This window comes from Caretta caretta, chromosome 1 (genome assembly GCF_965140235.1).
Source record: "Caretta caretta isolate rCarCar2 chromosome 1, rCarCar1.hap1, whole genome shotgun sequence".
NCBI classification, from domain to species: Eukaryota; Metazoa; Chordata; order Testudines; family Cheloniidae; genus Caretta; species Caretta caretta.
The window spans coordinates 154,836,143-154,849,157 of NC_134206.1; the positions used below are offsets into that span (position 1 = coordinate 154,836,143).

At 42.2% G+C, this 13,015-nt stretch overlaps 1 protein-coding gene across 13 annotated transcripts in view; it reads right to left on the reverse strand.

Moving 5' to 3' along the window:
* The window catches only part of CASK (calcium/calmodulin dependent serine protein kinase), a 438,390-nt gene that overhangs the window by 68,035 nt on the left and 357,340 nt on the right, over positions 1-13,015 (reverse strand). For 12 of the 13 annotated variants that reach the window (XM_048864731.2, XM_048864713.2, XM_048864722.2 and 9 more), the window contains one exon: positions 2,752-2,829. The exons of the other annotated variant lie outside the window; for it this stretch is intronic. In XM_048864731.2, coding sequence (XP_048720688.1) covers positions 2,752-2,829 — 78 coding nt within the window. The remainder of the gene's footprint in view (positions 1-2,751; positions 2,830-13,015) is intronic. 13 annotated transcript variants of the gene reach the window in all.

The window sequence follows — 13,015 nt, forward strand, 5'->3', positions numbered from 1 at the left end:
TGACTAGTGTGGAGAAAGTAAATAAGGAAGTGTTATTTACTCCGTCTCATAACACACGAACTAAGGGTCATAAAATAAAATTAATAAGCAGCAAGTTTAAAACAAACAAAAGGAAGTATTTCTTCACACATTTTCTTCTTTGAGCAACTACTAGCAATTTCCCAACCCAGTCTGATTTTTGCAGAGCATACTTTATTGCCCTCAGGTATTGGTTGTGTAGGGACATTTTCACCAAGCTGTATTGGTTTTGTAGGGAAATACCGAGAACCCAAATTAGGATCACTAAAGGTATTTGAAAGCTGTGAGACATGGCCAGAAAGGGTTAAACATCTTGCAGATTCAACCTTTAAAGACATATTAGAGAAGTATATAAATGGTAATTAGGACCATTCCTTAGAAATAGTTAACCTAGTTATGTTAAATGGACTAGAGTTTCGAAATGCAATCCTGTATTGTTAGAGAATTGGAGGTAATACTAATTGTGTGTGTTTACTTATATCTTGTTAGATGTTAACCATGTAAATAGACCGTTCCTGTGTATTATTATAGCTATTGATTCAGAGGTCAAAAGTAAATATTAACATTTAGATGAAACATAGGTGTGATAATGTCATTGTCTATATTTCACTTTAAGGTTTGTGATTAACTGTTTATAAACTGCTTAATGGATAATTACCTTATGCTGAAGAATGCAACGAGTTACTTGGGTATGCATTAGAGAACAGGTAGTTTACCTCAAAGCTGCTATTCTTCACCCAAGGAACACCTGCTGTGAAGAGACTATCATAGCCTGCCAGAAAACTGTATAAAGGACTCTTGGGACCTAACCCCTTTATCTCTGATCTGCTTGAGCTTTAATTCGGGGGAAGTTTGAGTCGTAAGACTGAGATCTCCAGTCCCATCTGGCTTGCCCTGGATATGAAACATTGGACTGAAACTATGGACTAATTCTAAGATCTGTTTTCAGCTCCAAAGCTCACCATCTCTGCTATGAAACTGATCTCAGAACTGTACTCACGTCTGTATGTATAACGATCTTTTAACCAATACTCTCTCTCACTTTTTTTAAAATAAATTTTATTTTAGTTAATAAGAATTGGATGTAAGCATGTATTTGCGTAATATCTGAAATATTTATTAACCTGGGAGATAATGTGTCCGATCCTTTGGGATTGGTAGAACTTTCACATTTGACTTGGCTTTCTGGGAGGAAGCTCAAAGGCTGGGTTGCTTTTAAGGGAACTGTGTTTTGGCTTCTCTGTAACCAGTAAGGTATTGTAGAAGCTGTTTAGTGCTAGGCTTGGTAAATCTAAGTATTGGAACATCCACCACTTTTGGGGATTGCCTTCCCCATTCTTTGCAGTTCGCCCTGATTGAGTAACCTCAGTGTGGCCCCCACCCCGGTCAGAAAGGCATTCAGGTATAAAATGTGCTGCAGGGCTTATAGACATTTGTCAGTAGACCTGTCCGCTCCATCTAACACAGGGAGAACCCCTGTGCCTGCATTGTACTGTATGGCCAGCTCCCCCTCCACAGGCGCACTCTGTCCGTCCCCCTGCAGGAAACAAGCTCACCACTTCTTCACTGCTGTAGGGAGGCTGAGTAATGCTCTCTACAGAGTTGGTAGGGGTACCTCTTTGTGGGCCCTTTACCTCCTTTTCTCTGCCTGTAGCTGCAAGTACAGGCTCCTCTGAGAGGCTCCTGGCCTGTAGCAGCTCTAGGAACAGTTAACCTTCCAGACTTGGCTGTGCTACACTGGAACGACTTGGGGCCAGGAACCAGCAGCCCCCAATCTCCTCCACAGGGTTCCAGAGAAGCATTAATGTGGCTGGATAAGAGTAATTTGATGGAAAGTGTATAAGGTATATAAGATTGATGTGGGGAAGTGGGAGAAGGGATAGATTTGGATGGACAAAGACATAAAATGTCTCACTGGGTAAAATTGTGAGGGCTGCTCAGAAGGCATGCCTGGGCTGTTAAAGTCTGCCAATCTGGCCACAAAGGCATGTTTCATTAAAAAGTAGCTAGGGAAACAGGAGAGAAACCTTCCAGGGAAATATCAGTGTGACTTCAATTATTACATATTGTGAGTAAAAATGTCTTTTCTCATTTGAATTTTAGCATTACTGTAAGCAATGTTTTTCAGCCATCATATGCTAAACAACTAACACTTATTTTTGACTGGCACTATAAATCACAATTCTGTACTTAGAATTTGCCCTAAGTTTAACAGGCATAAGAGTTAAGTAACTCCGTTTTTATTGGTTTTGGCCATTTTGAGTCATACCTCCTACTGCTCTGCATCGGATTTCCCTCCTCCACGCTTTTTTGGCATTAAACTAACTTTTGTTGGAGATACAATAAAAAGCAAGCAAATCCGGATTAGATTAATAGACATTTATAAAGAAAAATGTTATTTGAGAAATTATACAAGCTTCAAACTTTTGCTGCCTTCAAACCTACTGAATATAAAATATCTGCAAATGATCACACTTGTCCAAGGACAAAGCTCCTCTTTTTCATATCCCTACTGACAAATCAGAGGTTATATGATGAGGCTTAATAATACAAACATTCCTTACAATCTGGGAAATGATAAATTTACAAAGCATGCCATATAACCAAAGGTAAAAACATTTTCAGTCAGTCAAATTTAGGAGCATTTACAGAGCATCGGCACTGTATCTATGATGAAAGTTTCACATTAAACAAACAAAATAAAAATCTGAAAAGCATTTCAAAACCACTTACCTCTTTGGCTCTCTGTACAGCATCACTTGGAGGATTCCTGATTTGTGGTGAAGATTTTGTGTTAATTTTGTCATAAAGCTAAAATCAAAAGGAAATAGAATACTGTAACCGTGTGCTATTTTGTTAGTGTTCAACATAATGGAATCCAACAGCCTATATACAATTACATGGTTAAAATGTATTAAACTACAAGCCTCACCGTGTTTTATGTACAAGTTTAGCAAACAAACTATTTTTTTAAAAAAAACATGTCCTGAGCTGAACACAGTGCCATCCATTCAAAATGTACAGGATATCATGGGAAAGTTTAGAGAGGTTGTGAGATTTTCTGTGCTTCCCATGCATTTTCAATAGGAGACTCTGGGAACCATAACACTTGTGCAAATGTTTCTGTGAACTTTGAATAAGTGGCACTATAGCTCATGATAAATCATACATGCTGTTAAATATTTAAATTAATCCAGATTTCTCACTTTTTCCAACAAATCAAATGTCAAGTACTCCAAATATTATACAAATTAAAACTAAAGTTCATAGCATGAGAGAATGCACCTCCAGACAGAAAAGCTTTTCAAATTAATTGCTACAGAAACCCAAGTCTTGGGAAAAGTGCAAAATTACTTCTTTCAGGAAGGAATGTTCACACAAAAGGATTATCCTCTCTTTACCAGGATTTTCTATCCACAGCATCAATACCAGCATGTTTAAATATGAAATCAAAGACCTTCACTTCTCATCTATTTTAGAAAATATTTTTGAAAAACCTAAATAAAAAAAATACAAAGACAAGGAAGAGCTGACTACCTATGTTCAGCCCTCCTAAAATGTGCCTGGTTTAAGGGAATAACCATATATTTCAGAAATGAATAAACCATATATTTAATTCCTTCAACCAGAAGCATTCAGTATATCGTATTTGCTTTAAACACATGTACAGAGATCTTTTCTGACCGACAGCTGAATAATCCCTAGCTCCATCAGATTATGCGTATAGAATGTCACTTTGTAAACAGAAACGATCCAGCATATTTTAACTAAATTTTTAACGAAAGGTGCCCTCTTATAAACATAGGAAAGTACTCTACATTCACAGACCTACAAAATACATGGAGTTGTGGTATTGGGCACAGGAGCTGGCTTCCTCCTTGTCCCAGGGGGTGCTCAACCCCTGCTCCGCCTCAAGCCCCACCCCCACGCTTCCACCCCCACCCCACCTCTCCTGTCCCCACTTTTCCCCAGGCCCCGCCCCACCCCTTCCTCCAAGCCCTCACCCCACCTCTTCCCACCCCTGCTCCGCCCCCACCACCTCTCCCCTCCCCCCCCAGCGCCTCCAGCACAGCTGATCCGTGGTGGCAGGAGGCGCTGGGAGGGAGGTGGAAGAGTTGATTAGTTGGAGGGTGGGAGGACTGGGGGGGAAGCTGGCTGCTCCCACTACTCTTTTTCCATGGGTGCTCCAGCCATGGATCTCCCACGGAATTGGCACCTATAGTATTAGGGTTTTACTGGCATGCGGTTTGGACACCAGACAAGTGCCCACAAACCAGTTATATGGCACAAACCCATCATGTATTGTAGGAAGAGCTGGAAGCAACTCTATCTTTAGGTTGCCTACAAAAGGATTCTGGCAACCTAATCTTTAAGAAACTCTCACACCTCTTGTGTTCAGCAAAGCTGTGATATTTGATAAGGGGAATCCCCTTGGTCTACTGAATTGCATTTTGTTTGTCCTAAAATTCCAGTCAGACATAAAGTGCTAAAAATATAACAGCTCTGCACTAGATCCTGGATCTAAATTGACAATGGTTGCTTTCTGCTCTTCCATGGCTTACGGCTGAAAGTGTGGCCTTCAGGTCTTCCTCCACAAGGGTGGAAAGGCTCTCCCAAATAAGATGAAGGCGAAAGAGAATAGTGATGATGTGTTTATTGAGATTATGACCGCCTCTGGGACAGTGGACACCGAGCAGGAGTGCAGCCCAGGAGAATGAGCGTGGCACGCAGCAGGAGATGATGGGGATTCTGAAGGAACAGACACATATTGAGGCGTCTAGTTGACCTTCAGGAGAAACACCTTGAGGCTCGACTCCCTCTGCAGCCCCTGCAGAACGGTATTCCTGCTTCGCTATACTCCCTGTCTCCTCCCGCACATGTTCCACTAGGCGAGGGGGACAATGCAATATCCCTTTCATTCAACGGCAGGGGATGGCACAAAGAACAGCCGGCGCACATATGCTGATGTTTGAGAGGCGAGGCCGCTGAGCTTTTAAAGACAAGATGAATGTTTTTTTCCCCTCCCAATTTTATTCCATCACGTTTCCGATGTTTAATTCTATTTGTGATCTTTAAGTTTCAGTATGTTTGTCCAACAGAAATCCATGTCTTGAGAATGAATTCATCTTTATTCATTTAAAATGGGGGAGGGAAGGAGAGGGTCAGGAAAACTGAGGCAATGGAGGGGATGTGCTGGAGACAAAAATCCAGCAGACATAGCAAGGTTCACACTATGAGAAGGCACAATACAGAAGGCAGCACACATTACTGTGGGTCATTACTGAAACGGATTTTCAAAGCTTCCTTAATGCAGTGCTCCATGCTGAGCTCTTCTCATAGCCCTGGTATCTGGCTGCTCAAAATCAGCAGACTATCTGCCTTCCTGCCACACCCCTGTGGAAACTTTGCCTCACAGATATTATGGAGCGCACAGCACACAGCTATAATCATGGGGATATTACTTTCAGTGAGGTCTAATCTAGTGAGCAAATTGTGCCAGCGACTGTTTAAACGGCCAAAGGCACATTCAACCACCATTCTGCACTAGTTGAGCCCATTCTTGAGAGATCCTTGCTATTGTCCACATGTCCGGCTTCATTAGCCATGGGAGTAAGTGGTAGGCAGGGTCTCCCAGGATCACTACTGGCATTTCAATGTCACCAATGGTTATTTTGTGTTCCAGAAAGAAAGTCCCGGCTTGCAGTTTTCTGAACAGACCTGTGTTCTTAAAGATGCATGCCCCTTCCCAGACCATCCCACTTTGATGTTGGTAAAACACCCCGGTGATCCACTAGTGCTTGCAGCACCATTGAAAAAGTATCCTTTTCTGTTTATGTACTCTTTGGCAAGGTGGTCTGGTGCCAAGATAGGAATATGTGTGCCATCTATTGGCCCAACACAATTAGGGAACCCCATTACGGCCAAACCATCCAGTATCTCCTACACATTGCTCAGAGTCACTACCCTTCTGCGCAAAAGGCAATTAATGGCCCTGCATACTTGGATCACAACAGCCCCTACAGTCGATTGACCAACTCCAAATTGATTCCCCCACTGATCAGTAGCAGTCTGGCATTGCAAGCTTCTACACAGTGTTCGCCACTCGGTTCTCCAGTGTCAGAGCAGGTCTCATTTTAATGCAAGGCTGGGGGGAGCTCCGCACAGTTTCTGACAAGTGGCCTTGCACATACAAAAGTTCTGCAGCCACCGACCGACGTCCCATAACTGGATAACAATGCGATCCCATCAGTCAGTGCTTGCTTCCCAGGACAAGAAATGGCACTCCACAGTGTTCGGCTGGTGCACGACTGCCAACAGCAACTGGAATAGTTTCATTCTATGGTTTCCAGCAGGGCTGCTTGAAGGACGTTGCCATGTTCTGCACAGCAGTTCCCCTCCTGGCTCTGGAAATACCGCAGGATAAGGCACATGATATCTGTAATGCTCACAATAGTGCACAGCAGAGTGGGGTCCATGCTTCTTGGGATATGGCATATGTGTGGCCATGCCAGCCTCTTGAAAAAAAATGGCGCAAAAAATTATGGGTTCCAGTTGAAATCGGGGAGGGAGGGATAAAACTGCACCATGGGACACTGAAGCCATTTTCTCAGACCCCCCTGCGAGAATGTTTTGGTCCCATGAGGCACTACAACCCTTCCCAAAACCCTCTGAGGCGAGTTGCACTGTAGTAAAGCTACTCACAGTGCACTGGTGTGGACATGCACTACGGACTTAATTACTGCGGCAGCTGGATGTCAACTTAAGTTTGTAGTATAGACATGCTCCTGGTCTTTGCAGTCTAGATAATATTCTTTGATCATAGTTTGTATAAAATTCTATGCCTGTCACATACTTTACAGAAAATGTATCTGAGAAAGGTTTTAAGGGCGTTAAAAAATGTCTGGGTGCTATTTTGCCCATACTTTTTCCCTTTGCCTCTCAAGCGCGGCTCCCTTAAGACCATGAATCCACTGTACAGACATCTGAGTCAGAGAAAAAAAGGTAAGCAATTTTTAGAGGTTTTAAAACCTAATATAGCTTTTTTATTAATAAAAATGTCATGACTTAAAATTCTATTATCTGATGGTTTTCCAGGTGTAGAACCAAGTGCTGTGCGCTCCACTGGAAAGCTGCGAATATTCCCTTTGCATGGGTATAAAGATCCTGTTTCGAGCCCTAAGAGATCATGCATTATCAGAATTTAAACCAGCCACTCACCCAGGGGACTGAATATTGCCTGTACTCGGCCACTAGTCTATAAAATTTTGAGGAGGAAAATTGCATCTCAGGGTGGTGAAGGAGGAAGAATTTTCTGGCAGGTTATTTAAAATAATTGTTTGAAGCTGCTCAGAGGTTTGGAATGTTAGTATTAAAATAGATTACTCGGTAAAATGCAGATGTAGCAGTCAAAGATGCATGAAAATTTAATTTATCACACGGATATCACTATTATATACATTTACACATTCACACTCAATAAGACACATACAGATGCAGGGGAATCCGGACAAGAAATAGCAATTAGATATTTCTCACAATTGCCAGAAAGCTGAATGTGTTTATGAAGTAGCTTTTTTTTTTTTTATTATGATCAAAATTGTCTACCCAATATTAAAGGTGTAGATTTTACCCACCATCATAGGAATGTGTTAGCTATCTCATGAGGCTAGGAAGAGAACAGCAAGAGGGGAAGAGCCTGGGAGAGCACTAGGAAAACACAACTGAAGATTAAAATGAATCAAAACCACATTAACTTTTTAGTAGCACTCTCCTTTTAAATTCAGGCCTTCAGGGCAGCTACCAGCTGATGATTCCCTCGTTTGGCATTATACTGTTAGACAGACCGAGTGGTGAGCGGTCCAGGAGCAAGCATGGAGGCACAGAACCTATAACAAACCTGGCCTTTTGTGGATCCCTGTGATCAGATTCATCCATGGTTTCAGGAAGTGAAACTTTTGGCTGCTCCATGAGGTGGGGAGATAGGAGTGCTCTTAGGAACTGGAGAGATTTGCTGAGATTGTTCCAAGAGATAGGTATACTTCTAGGTATACTCTCTACTTTGCCAAATCAGTGTAACATGTTTTCCAAAAACTCTGTCATAGTGTCATGCATTACTGAGCTCTCTAAAATTTTTGGGATATACTGTGTATGAAAGACAATGCACAAAATAAAGTATTCCCAGAATACAAAAAGAACTGACACATAAAATTGCAAGTCCGGTAGCACGTATTTTTAATAAATCTGTCTAATCAGGGGTGGTGGTATATGACTGGAGAATAGCAAATGTAGTATCTATATTTAAGAAATAGAAAAAAAGGATCTGAGCAACTACAGATCTGTTACTCTTCTCTCAGTAGTATGCAAAACTTGAGAACAAATTTTGAAGGAAAGAATAAGTAACGACATGGAGATGAATAGCAAATGGGATAAAATGCTACATGGGTTTATCCAATGTAGATAGCGCCAGACTAACCTGATCAATATCTTTCTTTGATAATGTAAATAATTCTCTAGGAAATGTTGTAGACCTAATATATCTGGACTTCAGTAAAGCATCTGATACAGTGCTACATCGGAAATTATTAGTAAGATTGGGAGCCTGTCACGGTGGTCACGGATTCCTGACTTTCTGTGACTTCTGTGGCAGCTGTTGCTGGATCAGGGGCAGCAGTTTGGGTGTGTGGGAGGGGGCTCAGGGCTAGGGGTGAGCACTTACTTTGTGGGGGCGGGGGGTGGCTTCCCAGCTTCCACTAGCATAGGTGGAGAAGGGGGCTCTGCGCATTGCCCGCACCTGCAGGCCCCGCTCCTGCGGTTCCCAGCCAATGGGAGCTGCGCCTTCGGAGCCAGTGCTTGTGGCGGGAACAGCAGGAGCCTCCCTGGCTGGAGCTATGGGGACATGCAGAACCCAGTAGGGAGCCTGCGAGCCCCACAACCCCCCCCCCACCCCAGCACCAGCAACACGCTCCTCTCTCCCCCCAGCATCAGACAGGGTATCAGGCCATGCCCCCAGACCACCCCCCACGATTCCCCCCAAGTTTTAGTTAGGGGCATATAGTGAAAGTCATGCACAGGTCACAGGAAATTTTTGTTTACTGCCCATTACTTTTACCATGACTAAAACGTAGCCTTAATTATTAGTAACGATGGAGAATATGGGGATTAGTACAAGAATTGTAAGGTGGGTAAGAAACAGGCCAGAAGTGAGAGGACAGTGAGTAGTGCTGAAAGGGGAGCATTACGCTGGAGGGAGGTTACTAGTGGAGTTCCTCAGGGACTGGTGTTGGGACTGATCTTATTTAATATTTTCATTAGTGACTCTGACACAGAGAGTGCGCTACTTAAATTTGCTGATGATGCAAAGTTGGGAGGCACTGTCAACTTGGAGGAGGATCACAGTATTTTACAGGAAGAACTGGATGACCTTGAGGACTAGAGTAGTAGAAGTGGGATGAAATTTAATAGTACAAAGTGCAAAATCATGCGCTTAGGGACTAATAACAAGAATTTCTGCTGTAAGATGGGTGGGCTCTTTAGTTGAAACAACAGCAGAGGAGAAAGACCTTGTGTATTAGTCCATCACAGGGTAATAAGCATGCGGTGTAACTGTAAAAAAGACAAATGCAGACCTAGGATGTATCAGGTGAGGTATTTCCACTAGAGAGAAGGAAATATTAATGCCATTGTCCAAGACACTGGTAAGACCTTATCTGGATTACTGTGTCTGATTCTGGTCACCTATGTTCAAGAAAGATAAATTCAAATTTGGAGAACAGAGGCACAGAAGGGCTACTAAGATGATCAGGAGAATGGTAGGCCTAGCTTATGAGAGGAAAGTGAAAGAGATTGGCTTGTTTAGCCTAGCAAAATGAAAGCTGAGAGCGGGTATGACTGCTTTCTATAAACACACCATGCGGGCAAACTTCAGGAAAGGAGAAGAGCTATTTAAGCTCAAGGACAATGTTGGCACAACAACAAATGGCTATAAACTGGCCAGGAGTAAATTTAGATTGGAAATTAGAAGACTACGTTTCTAATTATTAGAGGAGTGAGGTTCTGTCACAGCCTTCCAATAGGAGTAGTGGGGGCAAGAAACTTAACTGGTTTTAAGATGGAGCTTGATAAGTTTATAAGAGATCATATGACCTGGTTGCCTGTGATAGCAGGGGACTGGATTCAGTGACCCAGGAAGTCCCTTCGAGTCTATGTTCTTAGCTATAAAGTTATAAAGATTTGCACAACTTTGTATATTTACATTTTGAGGGTAGAACAACTTGATAAGACCTGGCTGTTTTTCAGTTTGATTTATATATACACAAATATATATATGTTGTGCATATGTTAAACAGTGTAAGACATACACCCACTCATCACCTAACTTCAGCTGTCCTTCCTTATACATTTTAAATTGATCTCTAACAAAGATTAAAATAATGATTAGATATTTATGCAAGAGATTAGTAGAGGATGTGTTCCTGTTTTGGCTGCACTAAAAGATTTGATAATAAAGCCTCAGCTAAAGTAAGAGCACATAACCATATACATCTTTAAAAATATGAAATGAAGCAGCATTGGAAAAGGATGCTATTTTGTTTCACAATAACCCAAACAGAGAAAGGTGTCTGCTTCCTTTTTCTGCTTTTTAATTACTAATCTGTTGGGGATGAAATCCACTCCACCTACATAAAGCTTGAGCAATGAGATGTTATAAGGGTGGAGCACAAGAGTGTGTGAGATTTCTCAAATTCACACCAAACCCATGACTGGGGTGACAGACTGCAACAAAGTCACAGCAGCTAACATCCCATCTACTTTATCATCTGGAACAAGATCCGCAGCACCATCATGATATTTACATGTGCTGTTGGATCAAGTGGATCAGTATGTTCGACGACCTCCATGACCACGACAGACTAGCCAATATGGGCTAGTGTGGGGATACCTTCCATGTTATGAAGTGTGCAATGATGCAGATAGCCTGGTGCTTTCACTCTGGATGTACACAGACATTTAGATATGCTTTATTGCATTTCATTGTTGCACGTTTATTCATATTATTTTTGAAAATTAAAACTATAATAGTTTAATCACAATGTAAGCATCACTGCTAGTTATTTTTATTCCTTAATTTTTAAATACCTTAACTTTTTTTTTTAAACATATGCTTTTCCCTTTTACATATTATATCACACACACACACACACAAGCATATACATTGTGACAAAGTTCCTCCTCTGCCTTGGTGGGTCCGTTCACTCAGTTAGCCTCATCACTGGCCAGCATGGGGAAAGGAAGAAGAACAATCCCCGCAGTCTCTGTTGATCCACCCGGTGGATCGGGGAACAGGCCAGAAACTTTCCCGTCTGGTGGAAACCACAGTTCAGTTCAACTCCTTCCGTATCAAGTAGGGAGTTTGGGGGATGGAGGGAACACGGGCTCGTCATCTACTCCGGGTTCCAGCCCAGGGCCCTGTGGATTGCAGGGATCTACAGTGGCTCCTGTAACAGCTGCGTGACAGCTACAACTCCTTGGGCTACTTCATAGAATCATAGAATATCAAGGTTGGAAGGGACCTCAGGAGGTCATCTAGACCAACCCCCTGCTCAAAGCAGGACCAATCCCCAATTTTTGCCCCAGTTCCCTAAATGGCCTCCTCAGGGATTGAACTCACAACCCTGGGTTTCGTAGCCCAATGCTCAAACCACTTAGCTATCCCTCCCCCATAGCCTCCTCCCAACACCTTCTTTATTCTCACCACAGGACCTCCCTTCTGATGTGTGATAATGCTTGTACTTCTCAGTCTTCCAGTAGTACGCCTTCTGACTCTCAGCTTCTTGTGCCTCTTGCTCCCAGCTCCTCACACACACCACAAACTGAAGTGAGCTCCTTTTTAAACCCAGGTGCCCTGATTAGCCAGCCTTAATTGATTCTAGCAGCTTCTTGATTGGCTGCAGGTGTTCTAATCAGCCTGTCTGCCTTAATTGTTTCCAGAAAGTTCCTGATTTTTCTGGAACCTTTCCTGTTACCTTACCCAGGGAAAAGGGACCTACTTAACCTGGGGCTAATATATCTGCTTTCTATCACTCTCCTGTAGCCATCTGGCCCGACCCTGTCACACCATGTACACACACCTTCTACTTTCAGCTGCTACTTTTTTTCATGTCCTAAAAATAACAGACTGGTTCTGAAGGTGGTCTCTAACTTTTCGTGTGGCAATGCACACTCAGATATTTGGACGATAGAATCAAATCCTTTATTTGTTTCAGATCTCTGACTTTCAACTCTAATAGCCAGACTGCTAGATTTGGGCACAAGTTTGTTGCATTTATGTAATTACGTGTGGTCAGAAAAACACATTAAGCCCCATCAACAATAACTATTCCATACTGGTCACAGAAATGGGTGAGAAGAAAAAAGAACATGAGTCTGCAAGAGACAGCAAGGCCTACAGTATGCAGTAAAGCAGCAGAACCCTGAGTCAGAGAGCATTAAAGTAGTGCCCCACCCATATCTGAAGATATGTTCCAAGAAGCTTCCCACTAATGCATAAGGAAATGAGTAGACTAGCTACCCCTTTTATGAAGAACTATTCAGAATAATGTATTGCAGTAGCTTCTGCTTTACAGTCCATTATTATCTAGCACTCACAATTTTAGGAAGTATTTGCTGAAGTATCATTAAGTTAACCTGCAATCATATTTCAGTAATGGTGAGAACAGAGTATTACAATGCAGATTAACTTCTAATGATATTTTGCAAATTTTACTGTGGATCAGTGTGTTCCAGCATCCACTTCAATTGTGGATGTTCTCTAACTAGCTCTTCATAGAAACATTGGCGTTGCGAAGCAGCAGCCACTTACAACCCACCTTACACTTTAGAAATGTATGGTCCAATAATCTGCCTTCAGCAGTATGTGGGCTAATGGTCTCATGTATACTCATGAACAAGGATATTAGTTTCCTTGATTTAAATATAAAGAAATTACCCTCACATGAAC